The sequence below is a fragment of the Prionailurus viverrinus genome, chromosome X (genome assembly GCF_022837055.1).
Source record: "Prionailurus viverrinus isolate Anna chromosome X, UM_Priviv_1.0, whole genome shotgun sequence".
NCBI classification, from domain to species: domain Eukaryota; kingdom Metazoa; phylum Chordata; class Mammalia; order Carnivora; family Felidae; genus Prionailurus; species Prionailurus viverrinus.
The window spans coordinates 39,567,458-39,587,940 of NC_062579.1; the positions used below are offsets into that span (position 1 = coordinate 39,567,458).

General features: G+C 48.4%; 1 protein-coding gene across 5 annotated transcripts; it reads right to left on the reverse strand.

The window, feature by feature from the left end:
* Nucleotides 1-2,665: 2,665 nt before the first annotated feature.
* Nucleotides 2,666-18,416, reverse strand: GPKOW (G-patch domain and KOW motifs). 5 transcript variants are annotated; one of them, XM_047844574.1, is made up of 13 exons: nt 18,298-18,416; nt 17,315-17,461; nt 11,009-11,454; nt 10,084-10,238; nt 9,860-9,984; nt 7,693-7,802; nt 6,693-6,906; nt 6,138-6,270; nt 5,332-5,458; nt 5,005-5,128; nt 4,847-4,916; nt 4,020-4,105; nt 2,666-3,925 (listed from the first exon to the last, which is right to left on the reverse strand). In XM_047844574.1, exons 3-13 carry the CDS (start codon nt 11,182-11,184, stop codon nt 3,791-3,793), a joined length of 1,455 nt encoding a protein of 484 aa, XP_047700530.1. In that variant the 5' UTR covers nt 11,185-11,454; nt 17,315-17,461; nt 18,298-18,416; the 3' UTR covers nt 2,666-3,790. The 5 variants fall into 5 exon arrangements, with proteins under 5 accessions (XP_047700530.1, XP_047700533.1, XP_047700529.1 ...); XM_047844577.1 differs by lacking the exon at nt 17,315-17,461 and having other exon boundaries at nt 18,298-18,312; XM_047844573.1 differs by lacking the exons at nt 17,315-17,461; nt 18,298-18,416 and adding an exon at nt 17,008-17,181.
* Nucleotides 18,417-20,483: the final 2,067 nt, after the last annotated feature.

Here is a 20,483-nt window from a genome sequence, read left to right on the forward strand (position 1 = left end):
TCAAGGCCAGCACAGAGCCCTAGGCTGGGTTTGAATTCATGGAACAGTGAGATCATGACCTGAACTGAAATCAAGAGCCACTCAACTGACTGAGCCACCCAGGCGCCCCCAGCCCATTTTTTTGAATGTTTTATTTTTGACAGAGAGACAGAGACCGTGTACGAGCCGGGGAGGGGCAGAGAGAGAGGAGACACAGAATCGGAAGCAGGCTCCAGGCTCGGAGCTGTCAGTACAGAGCACAACCCAGGGCTCAAACTTGTGAGCCATGAGATCAAGACTGACTGAGCCACCCAGAGGCTCCCTCCCTCCCCGACCCCGTTTTTATTTTTTTCCCCTTGGCCCTGTTTTTAAAGACAGGCTCAGGAGAAATGTCATCTCCAGGAAACCAAAATCTGATGAAATCTATTTTAAGTATTATGACACATGGAGGAGAGGAAGGGATTGTCTGAAACTGCCAGGTTATACCACATTGCAGGGCAGAGACAAAGGACCAGTACCATTCTCCAGGAAGCTTTAAGCTCTTCTTGAGGGTGTTACCAAGATGAATTTATTATGATTTGGAGAAAGGAGGAGGCCTTCTTGACTGGGTGTAGCACATACAATAAGGCAAATGGACTACTGGACGTGCCAGATTGGGAACCTTTAGAACTTGTGACCCTTCCCCCCAACATGAAAAACACAACCCAGCCTGGAATTCCGGGGACAGTGTGTACCATCACAATTATGACTCAGCAATGGGAGAAACTAGGGGTGGGGGTTTGTCCTCTGCTGTCTGCTTTAACCGCCCTGCTTGGCCAATCCTGAAAACAGAGGAGTTCTGGAATTAATTAGGGATCAGTAAATTAGTAAATCAGTAATATCTGTCTGTGCAATTATACTTCATAACACATTTTAAAAAATTAATGTTTATTTATTGTTGAGAGAGAGACAGAACATGAGTGGAGGTGGGGCAGAGGAGACACAGAATCCGAAGCAGGCTCCAGTCTGAGCTGTCAGCACAGAGCTTAACGCAGGGCTTGAACCCATAAACCACAAGATCATGACCTGAGCCAACAAAGTCAGACACTTGACTGACTGAGCCACCCAGGCGCTCCTGTGCAATTGTACTTCACACTGGGGTTATGATACTGGAAGGTCTTCCAATCATCCCTTACCTTACTCAGCATATGGCCATTGATTTGGCCAACTGTTTTTCTATACCTGCTCATTTTGGCTCTAAACAGCATTCTGCCTCTGCTGGGCAGAGACAGTAGCTTACCTTTATCGCCCTGCTCTAGGGGTAGTTGCCAAAGAGGAAGGGGATGGGTGAAATCGGTGAAGGGGATTAAGAGGTACAAACTCCCAGTTATCAAAAAAAAAAAAAATGTCAGGGAGACAAGGAATACACCATAGGGAATGGAGTCAATAATGTTGTAATAATGTTGTATGGTGACAGATGGTAGCTACACTTTTCTTAGTGAGCATGGAGTAATGTATTAGAATTGTTCAATCACTTGACGTTGTACACCTGAAACTAAGATAACATTGTATGTATGTATGATAACATGTATTCAACAATTAAAATTTTCAAAAGATTTAATCAGATAAAAAAGAGTTGTAATAATTAAAAAAATTTTTTTTAACGTTTTTATTTATTTTTGAGACAGAGAGAGACAGAGCATGAACGGGGGAGGGTCAGAGAGAGAGGGAGACACAGAATCGGAAGCAGGCTCCAGGCTCTGAGCCATCAGCCCAGACCCCGACGCGGGGCTTGAACTCACAGACCGCGAGATCGTGATCTGAGCTGAAGTCGGACGCTTAACCGACTGAGCCACCCAGGCGACCCAAGAGTTGTAATAATTTTAATGTGATAATTCAATTATTTTTTTAAAAAAATTCTACAGCACTGGGCCATGTCCTGACAGGTCAGGAGTTCATACCAGTGGTCTAGATCTAACTCAAATACCATTTATTACATCAATAACTTAGTGACTAGGGATGATTTATTGTTTTTTTATTTTGTAGTTTTAATTTTATCTAAATCCAAGTTAGTTAACATATAGTGTAATAAAACTATTTTTACCTTCATATATATCTATATTTTCTTTATATACTTAGGTACTCTGATTTTGGGTGTATATAACGGTTATATCATCTTTTTAAAACAAATTCAAGTTAGTTAACATATAGTATAGTATTGGTTTCAGGAGTAGATTTAGTGATTCATCAGTTACAGATAACACCCAGTGCTCATCATCCCAAGTGCTCTCCTTAATGCCCATTACCCATTTAGCCCATCCCCCCCACCCAACACCCCACCAGCAACCCTCAGTTTGTTCTCTGTATTTAAGAGTCTCTTATGGTTTGCCTCCCTCTGTTTTTATCTATTTTTCCTTCCCTACCACTATGGTCATCTGTTTCTTAAATTCCACATATGAGTGAAATCATATATTTATCCTTCTCTAATTTCACTTAGCATAATACCCTCTAGTTCCATTCACGTAGTTGCAAATGGCAACATTCCATTCTTTCTGATCGCCGAGTAATATTCCATTGTATATATATATATACCACATCTTCTTTATCCATTCATCCATCAATGGACATTTGGACTCTTTCCATACTTTGGCTATTGTTGATAGTGCTGCTATAAACATGGGGGTGCATGTGTCCCTTTGAAACAGCACACCTGTATCCCTTGGATAAATGCCTAGTAGTGCAATTGCTGGGTCATAGGGTAGTTCTATTTTTAATTTTTTGAGGAACCTCCAAACTGTTTTCCAGAGTGGCTGCACCAGTTTGCATTTGGGGATGACTTAGAAGCAATTGGACCTAAAGCTCTTGCTTCCCTTGTTGATTTTGGATCTCAGCCCATTAAATGGGAAAAAGTTTGAGGGCTGTCTGACAATAACCTTTTTGAGAGTCCAGTTACCTGGATCAGAGAAATCCTACCTGGGACAAAACTTTTTTTTACCTTCTAGCCAAAGTTTGGGGACTAAAACAGGGGCCCTGAAATTAACTGAGTCCTCTGAGAAATAGTGCAAACACATCCCATTTGTGGGTAGAAGCCTCCCTTCCTCTGGACTCTCATCACTGGCTCAAGATATCCTCTGGACGTCTGGTCTGGACCAAGAGTAAAAAGTAGAGCCACCAATGGGGCGCCTGGGTGGCTCAGTCAGTTAAGCTTCTGACTTTGGCTCAGGTCATGATCTTGCCATCTGTGACTTTGAGCCTCGTGTTGGGCTCTGTGCTGACAGCTGAGTCTGGAGCCTGCTTCGGATTCTGTCTCTCTCTCTCTCAAAAATAAACATTTAAAAAATTAAAAAAAAAAAGTAGAGCCACCACTAGGATTCTTCCTCAGGAAGTTGTACAGAGATGTGGCACTCCAGACTCCATAGCGTCTGCTCAAGGGACACACTTTGTAGCTTCTGTATTCCAAGAATGAACTTGTAAGCAGACAGATCCTTGAACTTGTCTGTCAGCCCATGCAGGGAGGTGGGGCTGAAGCCTGGAACGGCCCCCACTTCCATCAGCTCAGCTCCCGCTTCTACTCAGCTCAGCACACACTTACGATCTTGTCATTTTACTGAGTTTTTGAAATGATTTTTATTACACACTAGCTTCTGGAGAATACCAGGTTTGTTTCAAGCCTCCCTTCAGGCCCATCTATCTTATGCCCTGTCCCTGTCCTGGTCCTGGGGCTGAGGTGCAAGTGGAGGATGGAACAATGACCTCCCCACCTTTGTGAAGACTGTCTTTCCACACCATACAGAGCAGGTGGCAGCGTTGGGGGTGGGAACGGGGCCATGGGTCAGTCTTCATCTGAGTCACTGGGGCCCAGGTACTGGCAGACAGCATCATAGTGAAGTTCCACCAGCTGATTCTCTCTCTGCAGCTGCACCACAGCCCGGCTCTGTTCTCTGTCCCAGTCCAGCAGGCGGCCCACCTAGAGTAGCAGCGGGTGGAGTCAGCAGAGCCAACCCAGACTCTGGGACATCCCCTGCATGCTTCCACCCCCCACGCCCAGGTCTGGGACTCACCTTTCCAGCCTGTGGCCCCAGCACCACCATAACCCGGTTGCCTTGGACCTTGGGGACCAGGGTCTCCAGCATGTCTTCCCTCAGGCCTACAGATGAGGGGAGGGAGTGAGGCCCACAGCCAGGACTAGCCCACCCAGGGTCCTGTCACAAGTCCTTTTCTGTATTCCTGAGAGCCACTCTGTACCCTGTTGACAGGTGTGGGTGAGGACACCTAAGGAGCAGTTCCTAAAAAAGGGAGCACTTATGTAGGAAAATGATGGGTGATGACAACAGATACCGTTTACTGTGGGCACGTTATATGCCCTGCCCTGCACAAGGAGTTCAGGACACATCTGTACAAGAGGGAGAAATAGCTCATTTTCATGCCAATGTCGCAGATGGGGAAAGGAGGGGCTCAGATAATCACTATCACAGAAGCGCCTAATGTTCTGTCAGAAGATTCTGGGCCTTGGGGGCACCTGGGTGGCTCAGTCGGTTAAGCGTCCAACTTTGGCTCAGGTCATGATCTAATGGTTTGTGAGTTCGAGCCCCACATTGGGCTCTGTGCTGACAGCTCAGAGCCTGCTTTAGATCCTCCGTCCCACTCTCTGTCCCTCCCCTGCTGGTTCTCTCTCCCTCCCTCATTCCCTCTCTCTCTCAAAAATAAATAAATAAGCTTAAAAAAAAGACTCAAAATTAAAAAAAAAAAAAGACGATTCTGGACCTTACAAAATATCTGAACTCTACCCTATCTCCCAGCCTCTGCCCACACCAGCCTCTTGGTCTAAGACAGCCTTCCCATCAGCCTCCAGGATGATAACGACCCAGTGGCCATCTCTCAGACTCACCTTCCAGGACCTGGCCTTGATCTGTTCGACACACACAGGTATCTGGGCTGAGGACATCTTCGATCGTCATCTGGGGAGGTCAAGGGATGTGAGAATGTTGGAGTTATGGGGACCTAGTCCCTGGGGGAGGAGGAGAACCCAGGTTGCAGGGTTCCCACCTTGGTGTTATAATACTGGCCACCCTTGTGCAGCTTGTCCACAAAGCGTACGCGTAGGTCCCTGTGCAACCAGTGCTGGCTCCTGGGACCTGCCTTCTCATTCTTGGCAGCAGGCTCCCCCTGTCTGTGGAAAGGGGCCAACATGGGGCTTAGTTCATTAGATGCACATTCTGCTCACCCCACCTTTGCTGCTGCTGTGAAACCCACCCATAATGCTGTCTCTAGTTCCTTCTATGTGCCTGCCTTGCCCTGGAAGCCTTCTCTGACTGCTGGAGCCTCTCCACAGCCTTGCCTTCTCCCCCCCATCCCAGATGCCCAGGGTCCCACCGGTCGGGAAGGTGTTTTCGCTTCCTCTGTGAGTCCTCTTGCTGGCTGGGGAGGTCCTGATCCCGGAGGGCCTTCCATGACGAATCTGTTCCATTCTGTTGCACTGAGGAAGTTTTACGCATCTGGCCTACACAAGGGTGTGTGGGGAGAAGGAGGAAGGAGCCTCAGTGTGCCGTTCTCTTACCTTGCAGGCTACACCTCAGCCTCAGGCCACCTCCCACTTGCCTCAGTGTCCCCTCCTACCATCATGACTTTGCCTACAGCAATGGAATGCTCTCCCCTTCCCTTCAACTGCTGGGGCTTCCTTTAGGAAGCCTTCCTCAGCCACTCGAGCCTGCGCTGATGCTGCTAATCTGAGGCGACCACCTAGTATGGGCTAGAAAATCCTGAGAGCTCTGTCAGCACCAATCTCCCACCTGCCAAACTGCCCCATCCTGCTGCCATGCCTAGAATGCCTTCATCCCTGGTCACGGCCTAGTCCCAGCTGCCCTCACTCCCTAGAAGAAGACAGGCTCATCACCCTGAATAGACCTCCCAAGGATAGGAATTGGTTTCCATACCTGTTTATTCTCTCTCAGAAAGAAGCAAAAGAAAGCCCCAGGGTTACTACATCAATTTTTCCTCAAACTGAATAAACCACTTATCTTCATTCTCGCCTCCTGACCTCTGACCAGAAGTCACACCTGCCAGGCAGACTGCTGATCTCCCCGCCACCCCCACCACCTGGGACAGGCCCTACCACCCCCCCCCCCCCGCCCCGTGGAATGCTTCTCTAACTCTCCCAGCTAGGTAAAAAGCTCACTCACTGAGATCCAAGGAATTCTTGTCAAACTCCTGCTGTGAAACAGGTTGCAGGTAGTACTCACTAACAGTCACCATGCGGCTTCCCACGGCCAGGCGAACCATGGCCCGAACGTTGTCAGGATCGAGGCCTTCTACCTGAATGGTTGGGGGGAGGAAGTTAGGAATGTGGACTAAACCCACATTCCTAGGCCCCAGCTGTCCACTCTTATTTCCAATAGGCTTGACCCCTGTGTCTCCCCCACCAGACTGACCCAAGGCCTGGGACGGGCCCTGGTCCATATGTCTCCCCTGACAGACTCTGTGGCTTGGATATATTTTAAGAATTTAATCCTCAGGAACATGTGGCATATGGCATTCTCTCTTTTAGTTGGAAACTGAGGCTCAGAAAGGCCCAGCAAGTGGTTCTGAGTTACCGAATGAGGCAGCAAGCCAGGCACGCCTGAAAGACAAGGACTTCCAGCCCTTTCCACCCCAAACCCAAGTCTTCCTCCCTCTGGCCCTCACATCAATCTTCCCCACTGCGTGTCTCAGGCTCCCGGCACAGTTTTGTTCCTTACCTTCCCATAGAGGCCTCGGTGCGGGCCAGAAAGAACCACCACAGCTCCCCCAGGCACCAGTCCTTGAGGCTGGTCTTCCTTATCCTTCTCTTGCTCCTCATCTGGCTTTGGCAGGCGGTGGGGGCCAGTGGGGGCCAGGGCCTGGACCTCAGTCAGGTTGGCACCCAGCCCTAACCCCTTTGGTCTCAGTGAGTTGACACGGGGCTTTACCACTCTGCAGGGAGCACAGTATGTGAGCTTGTTGGCCAGGAGAGGGGGAAGATGTAAGTTTTCAGTGCCTCCCCCACGCACTACTATTCAAATTCCACCCTGTCAACATGTTCAAGAATAGCCTTCCCCATCTCACACTAGGACTGCTTTTGATCTACAGAAATAACAATTTCATTTGGTCCAACCTAATAACACATTGGATAGACCATCTATTACATAGTATCTACAGCAGGACCTGAGGCAGATCCCTGTAATCAAACACCCTGATATTTCTACAGGGGAAATCATACAAATGTTCACACCAAGCAAGAGAAATAGACTATAAAATGCTCTGTGTCTCAGGTCATGTTTGGCTACTAAATGGTTTATGAAAAAAATGTTTGGTTTTCAGAATTCTTTGGAGTTGAGAACTGAGAAGAAGTGACCATAAGTCTGTGTGATAATAGCAAATGTCTAGTCTATGTTTATTTGGGGCCAGGGCCTGCTGTAAGTGCTTTATGTGTATAATTTCACATAACTCCACAACAGACCTGGGAAGTCAATATTGTCATTATCCCCATTTTCAGATGACAAAGCTGATGTTCAGAAAAGTAACCTTTACATAAATGGGATCTCGTTACAGAGTTTCAAAGGGTAAATAGGAGATTGAAATAGTAGTGGAAAGGCTTACTAAATTAATTAGGGTGGTAACATGCCCTCTCCCTGCCTGGATGGTTTTGGATGGGTAGTAACCAGGGGGTCTTGTTCGCTGCCCCCATCTGTTGCCCCTTGCCCCTACCCTAGAACTCACTGATTGAAGGTGCGGCCAATGCCCTCGCCAGGTTTCCAGCCCATGCCTCGTAACATGGCCAGCCCATAGGCCTCTACAGGGACTGCCTCGTAATCAGCTTCTTCCGGCACCTACAGGTTCAGGCAGAGGAAGGATGGTTAGGCTTGGCTCACAGTGGGTCCTCCGAAGTGCACTTACTAACACCCACAGGGTGACCCTCAATGCTTCTTTTCCAATAAGCTCAAGGTTAGTTTTGATTTCCTCTTGCTGTCTCTCACTTTACTCCTCCATGTTGTCCTTCAACAAATAATTATAAAGCACCTGTTCTGTGCCAGGTACTAATCTAGGTGATGAGGATAAAGCAGTAAACAAAATAAAAACCCTTGCTCTGTGAGGCTTACATTCTAGTTGTAGAGACACACAATAAATAAAATACATAAAACATGGTATGTCAGGTAGTGATAAGTTATATAAAGAAAAATAAAGCAGCTTAAGGGGATGCAGAGGGATGGAGAAGAGAGGGTTACTGAGTTGATATCTGAGCAGAGACCAGAAAGAGATGACAGAGGGAGCCAGGAGGATAGAGAAGGGAGAGTAGTCCAAGCAGAGAGAACAATAAGAGCAAAGGCCCTGAGGCAGGACAAGATCTGGTGTGGGAAGAGCATCATGAAAGTCAACCTGACTGAAACAGTGCTGTGGAGGCAGAGAGGGTGGTGAGACATTAATCAGGAGATCTGGGCTGGAGCTACAGGAGGCTGGCCACCACACAAGGGGACCCAGTGAGGAAGTTACAGCAATGGTCCAGATGAAAGATACTTGTGGCTCAGACCAGAGTGGTGATGGTGAGAAGTGGTCAGATTCTGGATGTATTCTGCAAAGGGACATGATAGGATTTTGCTGAAAGGCTGTACCTGGGGTATGGAATAAAGAGGGGAGTCAACACTGACTAAGGTTTTTTGGCTGAGAGGAAGGATAGATGTACCTGGGTTCAACTGAGATGTGGAAGGCTGGGGGAGGAGAGGAAATGAGAGAAATGAGGCCAAAGAGGGAACAGGGTGGAAAGTGAAATTAAGGTCCTATTTTTTAAGATGAAAGACATCAGAAGACATCTGAAGGCCAATGAGAACAGTTCAGTCAAAAGAGAGGGTGGTCTGGGGCTGTAAGAGCAATAGGCCCCAAAGAAGCATCGCTAAAAAATTGCGAATAAAGAGGTGAAAAGTAGAATCCATGTGTATGAAAGACAGACTTTGTTGCTTCTTTAGACATACCCTTCACTTCTCCTTATCGATCACCTCCCATCCTCACTCCAATTCTTTATACTCACTTTAGACACACTGCAAGTTGCTTCACCGATGGGCACACACAACACCGACTCCCTGCCACCATGCTGTTGCTTGGGTTGTTCCTGCCATTGGTACTCATGCTGCTCCTCCCTCTCTCACTAAACCCTACTTGTCCTTCCAGGGCTCACTCCTACCACTCTGGTCTGAGGCTCCATCATTTCTAGCCTGCACTACTAGTCTCCTTGCTTCCGCCTTTACTTATTAGTCTGTTCTGCTCATAGTAGCCAGAGAGATCTTGTGAAATCTTAAGTCTTCACCCTCTCTGCTCAGAGCCCTCTCATGGCCCTCATATCATTCACAATAAAAGCCAGAGTCCTCACCATGGCCCACAAGGCCCTGCCTAGTTTAGCCCCAGCCACTTCCTACTTTCCAATTTTGTCACTTTCTATCTCTGCTTAATACAGTGTGATAGATTACACTCTGTCATCATAGACAGTTCTACTTGGCATTTAATATTATTAGTGTTCCTATGTGTCTTGAAACTTGTGTTTCTGGTCTTGGGATGCCTGAAATTGTCTACTACTCCTCCCCTTCACTCATTCCCCTCCAGCTACACTGGTCTCCTTGGTGTTCCTCAAACACTCTAGGCAGAGTCTACCCTCAGGATCTTTACATTTCCTGTTCCATTTGCTCATCTTGTTCATATAATTCCAGAATGCAAGTGCTTTTCCACACCTCAGTATCTGGATTCCTTTGTTAATGCTTCCAAAAAAGGACAGAAGGAGGAAGAGCTAGGCAGCAGGCCTCTAGTACACACACTGACTTTCCCTGCTGGGTGCAGAGAGGCAAGCCTGGCAGACAGGGCAAAGAAAGGCTGGGGCTGGAGGAGTTAGGGGCCAGCTCACTGTCTCAGCTCGGGGTTCGCTGTCTGCCCCTTCTCCGTTAGGGATGCATCCTTTCTGGATCATGGGGATAGCAAGCATGGGGTCGATACCCGAATTTTCTCTCTCCTCCAGGGACTTCTTGGAGTCTAAGGAAGAATGGGAGGAAGCAATGAGGTCCCACCCTCTCCTTCCATTTTCCTCCCCCTCTTCCTTCACTGGGGCAAGGCAAAGAGGGGATCACTTACCCTCAATGATCTCCTTTACAGCCTGAGACAGCACCCCTTCCACCAAGGCCTCAGTGTTTGTGGATGGCCCAGGAGCCTGGGTCGGTGGCTGCCTGCGATGGCCATTCTGGATCAAAGGGATGACGAGTTCCTTGGGGGTTTCTGAGGGCTTCACACTGATGTGGACACAGAGATGTGAAGTTGGGAGAGTAGCATGGTCAGTGGGTTCTGAGCCACACTCCTCCCTTCAGAGAAAACACAAGAGCCACACTCACCCCCAGCTGGAGGGACCACACCCTCGCTCTCATGTCATGTATCTAATGGTGTTTTCTTTAGATTCTCTCCCCCACCCCCAACTCTTAAATATCAGTGCCTTTGAGGAATCAGCCTTCAGTCCTGGAACCTCTGCTCAGCCCAAGACCCACTTCCGTGGCTTTCACAATGACTCACAAGTCACCATCTTCAGCCCAGACTCTCCCCAGGTCCAGGCTCCACACCAACCCCTGGATGGCTTATTCTCTTCTGGAAGTCTCTCCCTCCAACTCTCCTTTCCGCATTAAGCTGATGATGGCCTCCCCAAAACTCCATCTGCCACTCCACCCCATTCCCTATACTGGAGAAGCTCCACCGCTTCAGCTGAGAAACTAGGGGTCCTGTCATTCTCCACTCCTTTCCTTGTCTCAAAACGCACACATCTCAAGGCCCCCAAGTGCTAAAGACACACCCTCTCAGGAATACATCCTCTTTTCTCAAACGCCCTGGCTGTCAGGTCCAATTTCCCCACCTCCCCTGTTACACACTCCCGCCTTCTCGCCTCCACGAATTTCCTCAGGCTGTGCTCCAAAGGTTTGGTGGCCGCTGCCACCAAAACAATCAACTCAGATTCCACCCTCCCGCTTGAACCCACCGAACCTAATTCCAAGGGATGAAAGACACGGCGCTTCACCTCTGCAGCTCCCTCCCTTCCACGGTCTTTAAGAAATCCTTCTCCTCCGGAGCCGCACTCGCGTCGTCTCCCGGATCCGCCAGCCGTCTCCTGGCGGACGTGCGACTGAAGCTGAATGAAATTGGGGCAGCAGAGGCTCCCGCGGGTCGCAAAGTACCGTCTTCAGCGTCCGCCATCTTGCCCCTCTTTCCAGGCGAGTGTGCTGCTTTCTGGGAAGTTTAGTTTGGGCTCAGTTTGACCAGGGCCAGACGACGGGCTTTAGAACTACCTTTCCCAGAAAACACTGCGGCATCGACTGGCGTACGTGGAACAGGGGCCTTAAGAAGTAATTGTTGCTGTTCTTCATAGGGGCGCGTCGCGCCAATCATATAGGAATATGTGGTTCTTGGGGGTATTCATTCTTTCATTCAGGTAGTCAACAAGTAGTTATTAATCGCCGTGCCCTACTGGTATGGGAAGTGTAGATAAAAATACATCATTTAAGAAAAAAATCTGTGTCAGTTGTGTACAATAACAAATAGACATGTAAATGGTGCCTACTGATGCCAGATTTAATACACCACAAGCTCTGGATTCAAATATTAATAAAATAGACCTCCTCCTTTCTAGAGAATCATAGTCCAGTAGGGAACAATGACCTAAACAGATATTAAAAGTATATATACATGTGTGCCTGGAAGGCTCAGATGGTTAAGCATCCCACTCTGGATCCCAGCTCAGGTCTTGATCTCAGGATCCGGAGTTCCAGCCCCACGTTGGGTTCCGCGCTGGGTATGAAGACTACTTAAAAAAATACACATACATACAGTTGACCCTTGAATAATGCAGGGGTTAGGGGATCCAATCCCCTGCCCCCACAGTTGAAAATTTACAAATAACTTATGATTCCTCAAAAACTTAACTACTAATACCCTACTGTTGACTGGAAACCTTAATGATAACCTAAGCAGTAGAGTTACACATATTTTGTATGTTACATGTATTATATACTGTATTTTTTTATACCGTATTCTTAAGAGTAAGCTAAAGAAAAAAAAGAAAATGTTATTCAGAAAATCATAAGGAGGAGTGCCGGGGTGGCTCAGATGGTTAAGCATCTGACTCGATCTCAGTTCAGGTCATGATCTCAGGCTTGTGGGTTCAAGCCCTGCATGGGGCTCTGTGCTATCCGTGCAGAGCCTACTTGGGATTCACTCTCTCCCTCCCTCTCTCTCTCTCTGCCCTCCCCCCACTCTCACTCGCTCCATCTCAAAATAAACAAAAAAATTATAAGGAAGAAAAAATATATTTATAATACTATACTGTATTTATTGAGAAAAATCCTGGTATAAATGGACACGTGCAGTTCAAACCCATGTTGTTCAAGGGTCAACTGTAGTTCTTACTGTTACCCAAAACTGGGTTCACCTTTTGGTAGAAATGGAGCCAAAAGACTCATCCAAGCAAAGAATAGGAAAAGGAAGAGTTTTACTTGCAACAAATAAAGGAGAACACTGGGGATATCTCTCAAAGCAGTGTCTCCTTCAACAATAAAAATGGGTAAGTTTCAAGCTAAAAGTGCATATATATTCATGGAAGGGCTTGCAAAATTGGGAATTCAGCATGGAATTGGAGCAAAGGTCATCTTAAGGCAACTGAGACCAGGTCTCAAGTTAATTGAAGTCAGGAGAGCTGGTCAGCATCATCAATTCTCTGGCTCCAGTTGGTCCGGTATTTGAGTGCTCAAAGGGATTTAAATCCTGCAAAGAAGACTCAAGAATATGTGTCAGGTCAACCTTTACTTTTGAATCAGAAATGGAAGTTTTACCACTGATTTATTGTTGCCGATATGATTAGGCTATCTTCTGGCCTGATAGTGTCTCTTTGTTGTCACATTCTTTTGTTTCCTTCAAATCATTATCTACTGAAATCTATTCTTCTGCAATTTCAACACATCTCAGGAAGTTCTACAAGAAATGTGCAAGTAGTGCTTGTCAGGCAAAAATTGCAAGATGAGCAAGAGTCTAAAATGAGTTTTCTTTCTTTTTTTAAGTTTATTTTTTTATGAGATAAAGAGAGAGAACCAGCGAGGGGGGGGGGGGGTCAGAGGATCCAAAAATGGGCTTTATGCTGACAGCAGTCAGCCCAATGTGGGGCTCGAACTCAGGAACCGTAAGACCATGACCTGAGCAGAAGCCAGATGTTTAACTGACTGAGCCATGCAGGCACCTCTAAAGTGACTTTTCTTATGTCAAGAAATTTATGCCTCATCTTTCTTTTTCCAGGGATCACAAATTATTTCTGCTTATACTACCAACATTAAATATGTTGTGAGAGCCACGTTCTAAGGCTTTGAAAGATTAATGGGACAGATTCCTTTTATTTAGGACCTTAGAGAGAAGAGAAATTGAAAGGGCCCCATGAAGGGCTGTTTTTTGAAGGACTGCTTTTTTGCCCATTTCCCTGCTTCTCTTCTTGCTAGGACCAGCACACCTGCCTTACACATTCCTTATAATACAAATAATGTATGTCCTCCTTGTAAGAATGAAGGAGTTAATGGTTTCTTTGGAACCTTCCAGCACAATAGAAAACTTCTAAGGAATGAGTGAGTGAGGCCATCATGTGTGTATTCCAGACCACCGGTGCTAGAAATCTCAATTTTAAGACCCCCTAGCACCAAGGAATAAGTGACTTATGGAGGACACGTGGACCATTCTCCCTGTTCTGTCCAGTTCCTCGATGCCTGAGAGGACACTTACATCAGACCACAATCCTCAGTAAAAACCCCAGACACCAAGCAAAGACAAGACTCTCTCCTTTCCTGAGTCTCCCAGACACTCTGCCTGTATCTGTACTCTCTCTGTATCTTTAATAAATTCTGCTCTTACTTCTTCTTGGCTCACATTTGATTTTTTTTTTTTTTTTTTTTTAAATTTTTTTTTTTTTTTTTTTTTTAACGTTTATTTATTTTTGGGACAGAGAGAGACAGAGCATGAATGGGGTTGGGGCAGAGAGAGAGGGAGACACAGAATCAGAAACAGGCTCCAGGCTCTGAGCCATCAGCCCAGAGCCTGATGTGGGGCTCGAACTCACGGACTGCGAGATCGTGACCTGGCTGAAGTCGGACGCTTAACCGACTGCGCCACCCAGGCGCCCCTCACATTTGATTTTTATGCTGCGTGAAGCCAAGGACCCTCTTGGCTGGTCCTGCGGGACCCCCTCTGGGTCCTCGGACCCAGCCTGCCTTCATCATAAGAGTTTATAAAGTAGAAGAGTGATACTGAAATAGCCACCAGAAATAATACCACAGATGTGCTAAAAATTCATCCCAAGGATATCATTAAAGATGTGCGAAAAGATTTTTTTAAGTTTATTTAAGAAATCTCTACATCCATGGGGCACCTGGGTACCTCAGTTGGTTAAGTGTCGGACTTCAGCTCAGGTCATGATCTTAAAGTCTGTGGGTTCGAGCCTTGTGTCAGGCTCTGTGCTGACAGTGCAGAGCCTGGAGTCTGCTTCAGATTCTGTGTCTCTCTCTCTCTCTCTCTCTCTCTCTCTCTCTCTCTCTGCCCCTCCCCCACTCACACTCTGTTTCTCTCTCTCTCTCTCTCTCAAAAATAAACATTAAAAAAAAAATCTCTACATCCAACGTGGAGCTCAAACTTATGAGCCTGACATCAAGAGTCACCTGCTCTTCTGACTGAGCCAGCCAGGAGCCCAATGAAAAGATTTTTATGTCAGATTCATCATGGTATTATTTATTGTAGCAAAAGATTGAAGACCACTTAAAGGACAACAGAAGGAGACTGGGTAAATGAATTATAGCACATTTCTTGCATGGAACACATATACTAAAACATTTAAATGTGAAGCTATAAATATACTTAAATGAAAGTGAAATGTTTGGTAAGTAGAATAATGTGCTGGGTCAGAGGATGGTTTGGAAAACACAAACCACAATAATCAATCTCATGGCCATGTTTCCAGGCTTAGAATCCCTGGGCATCCTTAAAGATACCTAGCAGATAAAGACTATAAAGCAACTTTTATAAATGTCGATTTAAATAAAGAGGTAAACTGATGCAAGTTCAACAAGATGAGTTTATTTGGGAATAGCAAAGATTGCAATTCTGGACACCCAAACTGTAGCAAGCTACAGATAAAACCCGAATTACAATTCTTCTCCTATTCCCAAATAAATTCATCTTTCTGAGCTTGCCTCGGTTTACCTCTGTATTTAGGTTGACATTCCTTGGAGTCAGAAGTGGGATCCAAAGGAGATGACCCCAGAAGAATGATGATCCAGGGAATCATGTGAGGTACCTGTCCCAAGCACCTTTCACTCATAGCTTCTGTCAGTCCAGACCTACTTCTCTTGGGTGAGTCTCCTCTAGGATTCTGAGCTCCCTGCCTTTGGTTAACATTTCTGACTTTATTCAAGATCTGTTTAAAAACTATCATTTTTTGGTGAGTACTTGTTTCTCTTAGTGAATACTAGTTTGTTTGGTGAATACTTCTTTGTTTTATTATTGGAAGCACACCAAAATGTTGGTATAGTTCCTTTGGAATTCTTGGGACTGTTAAAAATAAAGCTACACATAAGCCCAAGGTGGAGTCACTTGCCTTCCAAGTTGCAATTAATTGCAACTTCAACCTCTCCAAGAGTGGAATTTTAAACCAATCAATCTGGAATGTTCTGGTCTGCACCAAAGAGGTAATCTGTCACTTGGGGTCCTCTCATTCCCAAAGGAAGATCAGGTAATCTGCATGATAAGAACCACCCCACCCCTCATCCCACATTTTCTTCAGAGGGGAAGTGAATTTACCTAAAACAATACTTTATTTTCTTTTGCTTTTTTTCACTTTTTTTGCCCAATCCTCCTTCCTATAAAAACTTGCCATTTTGTATAACTCCTAGCAAACCTCCACTCTACAGTTTATGAATTGTTTAATAAAACCGACTAAATCTTCAAATTTACTCAGTTAAATGTTTGCTCTTTAGCAGGTATTAGAACTATTAAACAAGCTTGGCAAGTTTACAGAATAGAAGATCAATATACAAAAATCAATTGTTTCCATAGACAAAATAAAGATGCAATTAAAATATTCCATTTACAAGAGCCTCAAAATAATAAAATACCTAGGAATAGATGTATCAAAAAAAGTGTAAAAACTGTACTGTGAAAGCTACAAAACATTGTTGAAAAAAACTTAAAAAGACCTAAGTTATGAAAATACATGCAATACTGAGTCAGAGCCTGTGGGGATTCTCAGCCTTGACCTGTTGGGTACTCTCCTGCAGCTTCCAGCCTCCTCTGCCATCCTCTCCCTTAATCTGTGCCCCCAAATTCATTAAGGAAGTTTCCAGCGCCATGGACTGTTGAAGCTCCCCCAAAGTATCCACAGGTTTTTCACACTTTTCTGTATTTGCCACCCTAGGAACTCTGTATGAGAAGCAAGAGGGTCTTGGGACAAATGACTATTGAAGACATTACTGTCCTTACAATACAGCATACTAAAGGCTGGGATAAGGAAGCGGCTAAGAAAGCTGTAGTGACTCTCCATAGAAAATACAAAGGCCCAACCCGCTAAATTTACATTCTAGGCTTATCTCTTCCAACTTACACGCAGGCTCGACCACAATTTAATTACCTAGGCAGTGCCCAATCAAAGCAATTCTCCAGGTGCCACCCACAAGAATACGTACCCTTATACGCCCCTTCTTAAGTAATCCTGGGCCCAGCTAATAGAATAAGCCTCCAGACTTTCCTACGGCCCTCTAATACACACGAAGATCTCGCTCCTCATATTAACACCCTCAGGCCCTCCCTGGAGGGTGCAATTCCAAGATTGGGCTCCTGAACTTTCCAGGCTCCGCCCTCTAACTGGCCTATGAACTTCAACCCATTCCTGACATTTCGAGTCCCGCCCCTTCGCGCTTGTAGGCTCCACCCCCTAGAGTGGCCTTCCAGGACCGCCCCTTAGCCAAGTGCCCGCCCCCAACGCTCTCCAGGACCCACCTTCTCAGAAATGCCATTCAAAGCCCCACCGACAGGGATAACCAATCCGGCCCGCACTCACAACTAGCCATGCAACATTCACCTACTGCAGTAACCTTCCCAGTGTCACCTCCTGGAGGAATATTCTAGGATCATGTCAGGGCTCCCCCGTCTCGCAGCTCCCTCCGAGCCCCGCCCCACCAGTCCCCCCAGGGGAGCATTGGCCCCACCCAGGGGAGCAACCAACCATCCCGGGTCCGCTACGTCAGAATCCGGCTCCAGTCAGACCCCGCCCCCTGAGAGGCCCCGCCCCGCCCCCGACACGCACCGGCCTTGGGGCGCAGGCGCAATGTGGCGCCCGTCCTGCGTACCAGCGTCGCCACGTCGGCCGCAGCTCGGGCCGCCAGGGGGCGCGCGTCCAGCCGCGCCAGGAGCTGCCGGGCTCTGGGTCCCGCGGGCAGGGAAAGGCCCCGGCCTGCGCGGGTGAAAGGAACAGGTCAGCGCCCGCCGGAGCCTCGGCCAACCCCCACGCTCCCCGACGTCCGAAGACCTAGAATGCCCCTCAAGATCTTCAGAGCCCCCCGACCACTCGCTCGATAGTTCCGAAGGTCGCCCACTGCCCCTCTCAACTCCCGCGACCCCCAGACCATCGCGAGTATGCCGGTGGACCCCCGCCTGCCCCCACCATAATCCTGGAGACAGCTATTTGGCCGAATTATTCCCGGACCCTTCCGAACATCTTGGGACTATCTCTGGAGGTCTCCGACTGCCCCTTCATAAGCCCGGATTCCAAACTCTTTCTGCACGATATCGAGAGGGACCCCGATTTCTCCAGGTGCCCCGACAGAACAGGGTCGGCCGCCGCTGCGGCCCCGGCACCCCCGGTTCCCCTTCCAGATATCCAGGTATCCAGATACCCTGATGGCCCACGTAGTCCCAGATTGCCCCTCCATTTATCCCAGAGGCTTCCCGCCTAACGCCCCCACCCCCGCAATTCACTACAGACCCTGAGGGCCCAGGTGTCCCCAGTGACCCGGGCAGACCCCTGTGGCACAACTCCCCGGAGACTCCTGAGAGCCCCCGGGTCTGGTACACGGCCCCGCGGTGCGGATGCGGGTGCGGGTACGGGTGCAGGTCGGAGACCTGGAGCCCAGCCCGGGTCGCCGGGCCCCCCTGCTCGCCGCCACCGCCACCGCCACTAGGGCGCCTGGGCTGCTTTGTTTACTACCTGTCGGAAGGAAAAGGTGAGGAGCAGACAGGCGGGGCGAGGGGTGGCAGGGACGCGCCCAGTCCCTCCTCACCCTCCCGTACCTCCTCTGCTCCCCCTAGGGTCCGTGACGCCCCCCGCGTGCGGCTCCATGACCCGAAGTCGGTCGGGTGGACGCACGGCCGCCAGCGACGCGTTTGGAGCTCCTGGGCGCGCTCACCTGGCGGCCCGCCAGAGCCTGGGCGCCGCTGTAGCCGGCTGGTCCCGTGCCCGGCGACCTGACCCGCGCAGTCACCTACCTGGCGACAGGCAAGGAGGCCTGGCTGTGGGAGGCAGCGTGAGCGCTTGGCCTCCCTCTACCTCAGGCGCCCCCTCTGCTCTCCCAGGACCCTGGGCTGTGCTCCTTTTCCCACCCAGGAGAGGCTTTATTCCGTGAGCGAGAAGGGGAAGTCGAGGCCCAGAAAAGTTAAGGTCCCCGCCCCAGCTCTGACAACTAAACACGGGGGTGCAGAAGTGGAACCCACGTTTACCAGGGAACTCTGCAGCCTCCAGCAGAGCTTTGCTCCTGGTAGTTACTCGGTACATTTGCAGTGAACGTTGGCCTGAGCCAGGACCTACTTGGGAACTGGAAGAGTCTGTTGAGCTGGGCAGGGGGTAGCCCTTGAGGAGACTTGGGTACCACGGGAGGGTTTGGGGCCCTGAGCATGATAGGGCTGGGAGACTCAAGAAGCCGGGAAGGGCAGGTGCCCTGGAGAGTGGAGGGGTGGTAGGGGTCTGAAGTTGAGGAGGCTTTGAAGGCCCCCCTGTTGGGAGGGGACACCAGCCAATGAGAGGTGAGAAATGAGGCCTCTCTTAGGTATTAAAAGTGGGGGCAGCCTGGGGACAGAGGTTCGGGGGGGGGCACTTGGGCACAGTGCTACTGTAGTGGAAGGAGGAATGGGGTGCAATGAGAGACAGTCTGTGACAACCACTTTGTGGAGGAAGAAACTGAGGGGCACAGGGGCTCAGACACCTGTCCAGGGCCCTACAGCCGGCCAGTCTCAAGAAGCTTACCCCCAACATGCACTGTTTCTGTGACTTTCACTATAAGCTGTGGACACACTGTGTCCTGATGCTCATTCTGGGTGGCCGGGCAGCCTCTCTGGGCCACCTTTCAGGGTCTCTGTGGTGTCATAGGTGAGAGGGGCGGAATGGTCCCTGCTTTCCTTCCTCCTGGAATGTTGTGGCCCTCCCACCTCTGATCTGACCTTGTCTGAAGGGAAATACACTGGACCTTGTTGATTGACTTTCCCTGCCCTAGTTGAAACTTCAAGCAGTAAAGATGGAAAGCACAGCTTTCAATATGGGGCTCATGGCTCTGGGAACTGGTGATTGGTGTAGAGGGGTGATTACATTCTGCAAAAAGAGAGCTTCAGGCTGTGTGGATTGGTGGACAGGAGGTTTTTCAGGGTTTGTGCACTCTTGTAAGGCAAGGCTGGGGGGGGGGTGATGAGGGGAGGCTTTCAGGCATTGACAGCCTCAATGCTTTGGAAATGGGTCATGGAACTTGCCAAGTGGATGGGGGTTCCAGGGTCTAGTAATGAGAAAAGCTTCCAGAGTAGGAGTTGCTCAGTTTTGGGTGACTGTGGGAAAGAATAGGATGTCTAGGGGCATCCAGGTCATGATCTCACAGTTTGGGAGTTTGAGCCTGGCATCCAGCTCTGGGCTGATGGTACAGAGTCTGCTTGAGATTCTGTCTGTCCTTCTCTCTGCCCCTCCCCTAATCAAAATAAATAAGTAAACATTAAAAAAAGAATAGGTGTCCATGGAGGCCTCTGGGATTAACTGTAATGGCAGGGGCCCTGGGTGTTGAGTGGGGGTTCACTGAGAGCTGAAGCCAGCAGGGCCACAAATCTGGGGACACAGTCAAAGATTGAGTTGAAGCAACAGTTCTTAGGTCATTGAGGATGTTGGCAGGGTTGTGGGGTGGTGGAACCCTAGTGACTGCTTCATCCAGAGCCTCAGTTTACCCCTCTGGGAAGTGAGGGTAATGAGATGTGCATTGTAACATTTTCAAGGGATTAGGAATAAAGCTTCCAAATCACCTGCATTGTGTCCAGCTAAGCTATGTGGTAGCAGTCCTGGTGCTTATCTTTAATCAAAATTGATTTTTTTGAGAGAGAGAGAGAGAGAGAGAGAGAGAGAGGGCTCATCAGCTCACCCGATGTGGGACTCGAACCCAGGAACCATGAGGTCATGACCTGAGCAGAAGTCAGATGCTTAACCGACTGAGCCACCCAGGCACTCCTAA

Coding starts and splice junctions, on each gene's coding strand:
- GPKOW (XM_047844574.1), bottom strand. CDS start 11,184: ATGGCGGACGCTGAAGACGGTACTTTGCGACCCGCGGGAGCCTCTGCT. Junction 7,803..9,859: donor GCGAACCCCGAGCTGAGACA/GTGAGCTGGCCC, acceptor CTGAACCTGTAG/GTGCCGGAAGAAGCTGATTA. Junction 6,271..6,692: donor ACCGAGGCCTCTATGGGAAG/GTAAGGAACAAA, acceptor CCAACCATTCAG/GTAGAAGGCCTCGATCCTGA.